Below are 9,766 nucleotides of genomic sequence, written 5' to 3' on the forward strand. Positions count from 1 at the left end.
TACTAAAGCTACTTAGACTGGAGAAATTATTTGGGCAATACACAGTAAAAAATTATCATTAAACAATAAGTTAGGAAATTCCTAACATACACTTGGATCCATGACATCTCTCACATTTGAAGTTTTAATAAAGAATTTGCTTTGCTTATTTTAAGGTTTCTCCCTTAGTTTTTCTAACAGCATGATACGTACACAATGATGATAATAACATAACTGTTCCTTTTTTGAGTAAAACCTTTCATTTAAATGTAAAAGTTATCACAGCACAGTCCCACAAACAATTGAATGGGTTCTTAGACAAGTGCTCTGCTGAGAGAGTTGTTAACAAACTCCAAAAAGACTTGCCCAACAAGTGATCTGTTTAAGGAGAATCAGTTTAGGGCTCTTTCTACATGCAAACTTACAAATATAAAGAAAATGTTTCCATCTGAAGATGCAGCCAGTTGAGACAGAATGGACCCAGACTACTTTTTCCTATCACATTTTTGAACTTATTGATTTGTTGGACAGGCTTGACATTTAATCAGAGGGGAGGGAAAATACATCATTTGGCTACAGAAAATTAGTTTTTACTAGATACACATCCATCAAAGCCTCTACAAATTTCTATAGTGTCTTTCAAGATTGATACCAGATTATAGTCTTCAAGTTCTGTGTATCAATGTCAGTCTTTGGCAGCAGCATTTGCCATGTGACTGAACAGATAGAAGACCAGCTTATTCTCACTGCAAACCTGCAGCTTCTCAACTAAATTAGTAAAGTTCATCAAGAAAATGGTAGAGGAGATTTATAATACAAAATACATCCACAAAAAATTACTATAGTGATAGATAATATATTTTCTTTCATTCTGCCAGGAAATCTATATTGTAGTTAACCATTATTTTCTCAAGTAATATAACACAATCCAAATGATTCAGTGGCAATATTTTACTGTCATATAATAAACAGTGTTGCAATTAGAAGAACAAGTAACATATGCTTTCTCTTGATGGTTTGGGGTTTTTTCCTAGTGCCATCACAATATTCATCAACTACAGTGAGAACAGTAAACCCTTAGAAGACACACACTGAGCATCACTATATCATTTAAAAAAGAAGATGAACAAAATGAAGTCAAAGCAAAACAATCCCCCACATCTTTTCCTAGTCCATAAAACCAAGGAGGTGATTACACACTCACAGCAGAGCAGCTGCACACAGGATAACATGGCAGGCATTATGTACTCCAGAGCAAACCATGCAGTTTTGTAATTAATCTTGTGATAGTAATAACTGAGTCTTGTCAAGCTTCTCTCTTATGATCTATGGCCCTGACACCAAGCTTCAAGGAGAAATAATGATGCCTTTTTCAGAGCACACGTCATTTTATTCTGATTGTTGTTTTGGCCACTCTGATGGCAGGAAATTCAAAAGGCAAGAAAAAGCAGGAAATCATCTGAAGTGGATTTGTACAAAGAATAAAAATTCTTTATATATATCTAAAATGTATAATATACATGTATATTCCTTGGTATGATACCATGATTAACATAGAAAGGAGTAAATCTTAGAAACACTTTGGAATGTGGCTGCCATACTTCAAACAGCTCTAAATAAGCCTACATGGGAAGACATGCCCAGTCAAATCTTCTGAGGGGGAAATCAGTTCAGGAGCCCTGATTAACTGGAGTTTCTAAGTACAAGTGAATAGAGTAGGACTTTCAAAGCCCAGGAAAAATCAAGCTTTTCCATCTAATCAATGAGGAGGCACATCCCCTCCGAAAATGGGTTATCTAAGAAGAAACATGAAGAGGAATAAAGTATAAAAAGGAAAATGAGGAAAGAGAATGCAATGTCTAAATGCACAAGCTGGATCTCTAAATCCTGATGGACATACCAAATAAAACAACAAAAATGAGTGGCCTGCAGAGAGCCAAATCATTAACAAAATCATAATCAACATCACGTGCTGTCTCTTGACATTATTTTCCAACACTTACTCTCCTTTCTATACCTGAATGACAAATGCATAACTTTACAGTCAAAATCACAGCATGATTTTTTCTGTATTTTTAAGAAAACAGGGTGATTTCAACCCTTAACATTTTTAACTTGTTTTATGAAAGCTCAAATTGTACAATTTCTGTCAACAAAAATCTTGGGAAGGTATTTGCAGCTTTCAGGCAATTAAATGAGATGGTTTTCAAGAAATTAAAAATTAATTTTGTTGATGAAACAAAGTAAAATTTAATTGGCATTCTTCTCCCCCTCCCCTTTTCGTACAGGCTGTGAAAAAACTAATAATTTAGGCAAGAATAGCTGTAATCCATTATTTCCATCCATCCATCCATCCATCCATCCATTCATATTCTTTCAAGCCTCATAAATCAGGGACACAGTGAATTTACTTCAGTTTGTTACTGTTGCAAGTTTATTAAACACAGTTAACCTAGGAAAGAATTCACACAGTTTTCTAATTGCGCTGGTTTGGGCTAGAGTAGTTAATTCACAGTAACTGGTTTGGATTTTAAAAGGGGATTGGCAATATAGAGACATTTTTGTTATTGCTGGGCAGAGCTTACACAGTGTCGGGGCCTTTCTGCTCCTCATCCCACCAGTGAGGGGCATGGGGATGCCCAGGGAGCTGGGAGGGACACAGCCAGGACAGCTGACCTCAACTGATGTGCCTCAAAAGAATATTCCCTCAAAGGGATATTCCAAATCACATCATGTTCAGCATGGGGAAAGCAGAAGGAAAGGGGGACATTCAGAGTGATGGTGTTTGTCTTCCCAAGTCACCATTACATGTGCTGCAGCCCTGCTGTCCTGGGGATGGCTGAACACCTGCCTGCCCACGGGAATTGGTGAATGAATTCATTGTTTTGTTCTGCTTTGCTCGTGCATGCAGCTTTTGCTTTCCCTATTAAACTATCTTGATCTCCATCCACAAGTTTTCTCACTTCCACCCTGCTAATTCTTTCCCCCATTCGTGCATGTGTGTGAGAGAGCAAGCACAAGTGGCTGCATGGTTGCCAGATGGGGCTAAACCACAACAAAAATGCATCTTGAATTTCCTGGGATCCACTCCCTAGGCCACACCCTGCATTCCTCAGTCAATTCATTTATTGCTTGCTGTTCAACCCACAACCTGCATCACCTCAACGGGATCCATATCAGACTGCGCCTGAACTGCACTGCCAGATGAGTTGGACGGCCTTTCGGCAGGGTTTTCAGCATTTCTGCCTACCCCGAGCCGGTGTGCAGCTCCGGCAGCCCAGGTTCAGCACCCTGGGCAGCTCCAGCGCTGCCGCCCCGTCCGGCTGCGGCGGGCTCTGTATTCCCCTGCCCGCAGAGACACCTGCAGGGCTTCCCAGCAGCGAAATGCACCCCACTGCAAGGGGGCTGAACCAGGCATTTCACTCATCTAAAAGGAAAGAAGCTAGCCAGAAGCCAATATAATGTAAATACAATAAAAAACAAGATGTCACCTTGATGTCACCATGCACTCCTTATGCATGAGTTCATCCCTTCAGTATCCCCAGGATAAAAGGGTTGGGATCGATCTACAGCCTTGACACACCATGAGGGCTTTGCAGAAATCCAATGCACCCACACAATGTGCTATCCCACCCCACAGTGGTGCAGCTCAGCTGGCAGCTACAGCACAAGGGCTGCCAGTCAGATGAGAAAGATCAATTCCTGGAGAAGGTTTCCCCATCCCACGTTCAGGTGTAACATAAAAGACCACGGATCAATCTGCTATGTGAAAAACAGTCAGTCTTAAGGGTTGGCATTGCTTATGTCATCTTTCAACCAGACTAAGTTCATACACAACATCCAAAGAAAAAAAACAGCTACAAAACCACCCTTTTTGGTTTCCTTTTTAGTTTCTGCCCTTGGCATGCATCACTTCCTCACACTCTAGACAGATTATCAGACTTAGAACAACAACTTCTAAGTGACATTTTGATATACATGCCTTGAGAATAAGGGAACAGACAACCAATTTGGTAAACATTTTGGGCACAATTCACATTACTTCCTGGAAAATGACTTGTCTGTCTTAGAATTGATGAGACTTCTCATCAACTTCTTAAGTTACTATACATGTATCACCATAACAGAGCCCTCTTTGTCAGCAGAAAGCTTGTTAAAAAATAAGCCTATGTATTTTGTCCACAAGAAAGGATTTGGGTAATAGAGCTTTTAGAAAAGCAAACAAATGTCTATTGCCTGGAGAGAGAAGGAAAGATTCAAAACAAAATACTTTTCAAGATACTTCAGAATAATATTCTGACCATTTCAGATTCAGTTTTAAGGTTACAACGTCCATAGTTTAATCCAAAGACAACTGAACATTCATCTTCTACAGACAGCTTAGAAGTACCAACATCAACGCATTATTTAAATATATTTTCTGATACAGCCCTACTATAAATCAAAAAATTAAATATATTTTATTCTTGGATCTTCTTCTGGATGATGAAGTTAAGTAATGAATTACTTAACTGACTGCTTGACCAGCATTTCCATGCAGTAATAAAGTTTCAGAGCAGCTGTCTATTTATGGTCTGTACTTATCCTTCTTTCTGCTCTGCTCACCATGCCTGTGCCTCCCCTGTACTTTCATAGTTGCAATATCAAATCTTACACCAATCAATAGGTGGGAAATTAATTTCATGTTTTTCATTTCACACAACACCTTTTCTTGAACTTTTTTATTAAAAAGCAAGTGACAAAGTAAAAGAAACCTATTCCACTCTTAACCAGCATTACAGTCAAGTTTTAGACTTACCTTATGTACGCTCTTAGGGTTTTCAAGCCATGCACAGTACATTTCCTCCACATAATTGGAATTACTCCCACTCAGGAATGGCTCTGAGGTTCCTGATGAAACATACCGTTGGCCATGTAAAAATGCCCTTCTGGCTATATCCTGATTTTCCAGAAGTTTAAAGCCATGCCTCTTCAGCGTAGCTGCAAACAACTTCAGATGACTCATGTTTGTTTATTAGCCAGACGATCCAAGTCTATTAATAAAATAAAACCAAACTTAATCAGAAAAAGAGCCAATGAATTGTAGACACATTTCAGCCTCACAGCAAAAACTGAGGTTTCTGGCTACAGTGCCCTAGTACAAAGCTCAGGCCTAGGCATGAAGCTCCCTTCAGAGTTGGAGCCACAGCAGAGAGTGTCTGCTGCTGGCCATCCCCACACCAGCCAGCTCCAGCAGCTGGTAACACCACCCTGCTCCCTGAAGCAATCACCACTTGTACCGCCTGCCCCTGGGCCCAGCTCCCTGGAACAAAAGACACTGCTAATCACTGACCTCTCCAGAGCTCCTGGCAACCCCAACTGCTTCCCCTCTGTTTGGAAAGCTGTGGCCTTTCACCCAGCCAGGCTGGGCTGGGGTCAGCAAACAGCGTCAGCCACAGGTGCTGTGGAAAACAAAAAGCCGCTACCTCAAATTCCTGCCCTGAGTAATGGAGCTGACCAAATCATTAGAAGTGTTAGTTAAGTGTTCATATTGACATTAGCCTTCAACCAAACAGTGAAACACTGAGAAAAGGCTCCCTTTCATTTGTTTTCCTAACTGGCAACATTTATCTTGTGCTTCCAATGATCTCTTACAAGCTTTGTAACAAGGAGAGCAGATTCCATGCAATTTTGAATTGAGAAATTCAATTTTCCAAGTCAATTTCCCACAATAAGGGTTGAATCTTCTGAATGCTGAACACCATCGGCTCCAGCACTAGCAAAGGGAATCAGGGCTCACCTTCAAAACAAAAAAGAACAACTGCATCTTAAAATTAGTCCCAAAATAATACAATCTTAATGCTGAAGTTGTTAAAACTGCAAAGAAAGAGCAATAGCGTGAAAAGAAATTATTCATTTTATTTTCATTTTCAAGTATTTAAAAAGCTACAAGATCATGAAAGATAAGGGATTAATTTAGAAGAAGTAAAATTCAGATTTAACTCCAAAGTGTCTCTCATTTGTTTAGCTGTCCATCTGGAGAAATTATGTATTTGGTCCAAGGTAAAACCCAAAGTCTTTTGTTGTTTGGTGTGATTAAACAATTGCTAAAAACAAAAGTAATGAGCTGCCAAATGAACTTCAAAGTTTTTTAAAAACAACACAGTTGTTGTTACTCACTATTTTGAGTAACAGAAAAAATTTTAATGTTACCTATTACATATTAAGATTTCTTTATCTCTAATTCAAAAATAGATACTATAAAAAATCTTCATAAACATTTCTGTATATGAATCCCATTAAATTATTTTCTCACTGTTTCTCCTCTTACAGCCTCCTTTCAAAAAACAAAACATGGTTACAGAATGCCTTACTTTCTAAGGGATATGAGTAGCTATATTTTTCATCATCCAATTTAAAAGTTAATATTGATCCTAAAAAAAAAAAAAAAAACAACACAAGAAGCAGGCCTCCTACTAAATAAAACAGTATTACTGCTTGTTCTTCTCTGGCATCACATTTTTAGCTCAACATCTATTTAAAAGCTGATGACTAGATCCTTTTCTTAGTCACTACCTTTACCTATCACCCCAGCAGTGAACTGTCCTTGATCATAGCAGATTCCCTTGTCTACTCTTTCAAGGCTTCTGCAGCCTTTTCATTCTCACCCACCAGCAGACCTGAGCTGTAGCTCCTAAGAGCAGCAGCCATCATCCACTTACTGGATGCTCTAAACAGGCACTTGTCCACATTTTCCATGTGCCCAGACACGTGGCAAGTGTTCTTCTAAGGCAGCAGCACTGAAACTAGCACCCAGTCCTCATTTAAACCTATGAGCTCCTCAAAACCACACACTCTGCTCTCTCCACCTGGCATTTGCATGAAACTGGCAACAGCTGGGCTACTGGCATGCTGATTCCCTCTCATCAGTGTTATTTCCTGCCTGCTTACACTCCCTTGTCATTTCCCACTTTTTATTTAGTTTACCATAACACCTGTGCCAACACCCATCTCTGACCAGGGCAACTGGAGAAACAGGAACACCCCCAGCACCATTTTCGAAGCAGATGAACTCTGCAAGAGCTCAGTGACTGCAAGAGCACTGACAGAACTCATATACTGTCTGCATGCACAACTCTCTGTAAGATTTAACAGCAAGCATTCATGTTGGCATTTTGCAAAAGTGGGTGAGAATTCAACATGTTATAACAATAAGAACAGAGAGGTCACCATGGCACTTACAACTTCATGTCTGTGCCCATTCTCATAGAAATTATTATTATTATTATTATTATTATTATTATTATTATTATTATTATTATTGTTGTTGTTGTTATTATTATTCCTACCTTACTGCATACAAATCTCACCCTCTGCCACCTTTGCACACATACACTCACTCCTAAGGGATTAACTACTCTCACTTAAAGTAATTTGTAAAGACTTGAGAGAGAAAGGCAAGAGAAGAACATTTTTCCCACTTGATCACACTGCAGCAGCAAGCTTCTTAAGCATAGGTAATTTTACATTTTTTCTTCATCATATTTCTGCCTGAAGAATGTGTAGTTCTTCTAGAGTTAGTAAAGAACACAGAATAAGGAAAATGTATCAGGGAGATTGGAAAATGGGTGTAAGTGACATCATATATAACAGAAAAAAAGAGCTTGTAAGCAGTACCAGTCACTTCCCTCTGGTTCCATTTAAATTTCAAAACGGGGTCAGAGCCATACTTCAAGCAGTAACTACTGAATATGCAATATATAAAAGCATACAGGAGCTAAGTCATTCCAGCCAGACTTCAGTTACAGATTAATATGATTCAAAAGCCCTGACTTCTTCCTAGTTTTTCCTTCTGCACACATCGCTCTTCAGCACAGATGTCAGCTGTCAGCAGCTGAACAAACCAGAGACCACCAGCGTGATCACAGACCATCCCAGCCCACTCAGCCTTGAGGCTGTCAGTCAGAAATCAGCACCCAGGACAGCGCACAGGAGCCGGCAGGAGTTGGACCCGTTCCACTCCACTATGCTTCCCAAACCAACCCTGAAATGAAAACAGTGATTGCAAAGGGATCGAGCTAAGAGCAACCTAAAGAATGGCATTAATTAAATCTCTACCAGAGGTCAAAAATAAGAAAGAAGCAGTGAACCACAAGAACAACCTGATATTTAATGCACCACAGCACCCTCAAAATGGTGGAAAAAAAGCCCTGAGTAGCTGAAAATTCCTGCAGCTGTCTCAAACAACGACCAGGCTTTCACCTTGGCACTCCCACCTCTAGAAGTGCCCTAATGTCACAGACAGTCTTGGGAATTATTCTACCCAGGTTTCTAGAGGGTCATAGAAGTATGTGGAAAACAGACAGCAGACACTTCTTAAAATAAAGTTTTTATCCAGCTCTTTTCAAAATCAATTTCAGTATAAATACACTACACATATGAATTAATATCCTCCTGGTATTGTCAGTGGCATTACTGAGTTTCTTAATGCATGTGAAGCCCTGCTGCTAATGTTCTTTATGGTCTGCAGAAGTGGTGGCTAAAAAATCTGCTCCATATTTCATAAAAATAGTTCTTCATCCACTACAATGGTAATTTCCCACAATATTCCCCACACAGCTTACTCTTAAAGCTCTCCTTAAGGCTTATAGTAATTCAAATAAAACAAGGCTGACATTGAAAAAAAAAAAATGGATGAGCATGATAAAGTTTCTCCAAAAGATTATCACAGATAATTTAAACTACAGATAGAGGGAATATCCTTATTAAGAAAGGCTACTTCAGGGATACCTCCATGCACTAAATGTTTCTTTTCCACTAGCACAGATATGCCGTGCTGTATGGAGAATCCTAACTCTCCACACACAAAGTTGACCTGCAGGAGGTTTTCCAGCGTCACACTCGCCCCAAGGCGCCCAAGGCGCGAGTCCCGGGCAATGGAGGCTCCTCGGTGCAACAAAACTTAACGGATTTATTACCGTGGCCTGAAAAACGCCTTCAGCGGGTACCACAGGGATGACATCCCACAGTACGGGAGGGATAACACCACAGACTCCAGGCTACCAACAGGCAGAGGGGAGGATCTGGGAGGGTCGGGTTTGTTCTGCGGCCCCTCCCCGCAACGCCAGGACGCGGTGTCCCGGTCACCCTGGCACCGGGGGCCGGAGCCTGCCGGGCTGTCAAGGCGCTCCCGGCTGCGGCGGGGTTGAGGCACCACCGGAGCCCTGGCCAGGACGGGCCGCCCCGCTCGCCCCACGCTCCGGGGCCCGGCCCGGCCTGCGGCGCGACCCCCTCAGCCGCACGGCGAGAGGCCCCGCCGCGCCGGGGGCCTGCGCGGGGGACGGGCCCTGCACCGCGGCCGGGCCCGGCCTGGCTCCGCCGCCCCCCGCCCCTCACCGGCGCGGACAGACCTGCGGGGGCGCGGAGGCTCCAGCGCATCCGCGGAGCGCGGCAGGGAGGGCGCGGAGGGAAGAGAGGGAGGGAGCGCCGGGAGCGGCGGGGCGGGGGCCGCACCTGCATCACGTGAGGCGCGCTGAGGTCACGGCGGGGCGGGGCCGCGGGCGCTGCACCGGCACCACCGCCCCAGGACACACCCGGGACACGGAACACACCCCGGGGCACAGCCGGGATGCAGGACACACCTCGGCACAAGGGACGCAGCCCGGGACACGGAACACACCCCGGACAGGCCCCCCGGCTCCCTCACAGCACCCCCGGCCCCGGCGGCATGGCGGGGTCGGTGGGCACAGAACGCGTTTGGTGCTCCGCGCCTCAGCCCTCACCGAACGGGTAAATACTGGCGAGAGCA

General features: G+C 42.7%; 1 protein-coding gene across 3 annotated transcripts in view; it reads right to left on the reverse strand.

Moving 5' to 3' along the window:
- OGDHL (oxoglutarate dehydrogenase L) overlaps positions 1 to 9,454 on the reverse strand; it is a 50,280-nt gene extending 40,826 nt beyond the window's left edge. Inside the window, exons 1-3 of one of the 3 annotated variants that reach the window (XM_036385533.2) lie at positions 9,369 to 9,432; positions 5,312 to 5,420; positions 4,778 to 5,012 (exon numbers count right to left, since the gene is read on the reverse strand). In XM_036385533.2, the coding sequence (XP_036241426.1) occupies positions 4,778 to 4,984 (207 nt within the window). In that variant the 5' untranslated portion in view covers positions 4,985 to 5,012; positions 5,312 to 5,420; positions 9,369 to 9,432. Of the gene's footprint in view, positions 1 to 4,777; positions 5,013 to 5,311; positions 5,421 to 5,613; positions 5,725 to 9,368 lie in introns of those variants that run through there. The other 2 variants (XM_036385532.1, XM_036385534.1) reach the window with 2 other exon arrangements.
- Positions 9,455 to 9,766: the final 312 nt, after the last annotated feature.

Source organism: Molothrus ater, chromosome 8 (genome assembly GCF_012460135.2).
Source record: "Molothrus ater isolate BHLD 08-10-18 breed brown headed cowbird chromosome 8, BPBGC_Mater_1.1, whole genome shotgun sequence".
NCBI classification, from domain to species: domain Eukaryota; kingdom Metazoa; phylum Chordata; class Aves; order Passeriformes; family Icteridae; genus Molothrus; species Molothrus ater.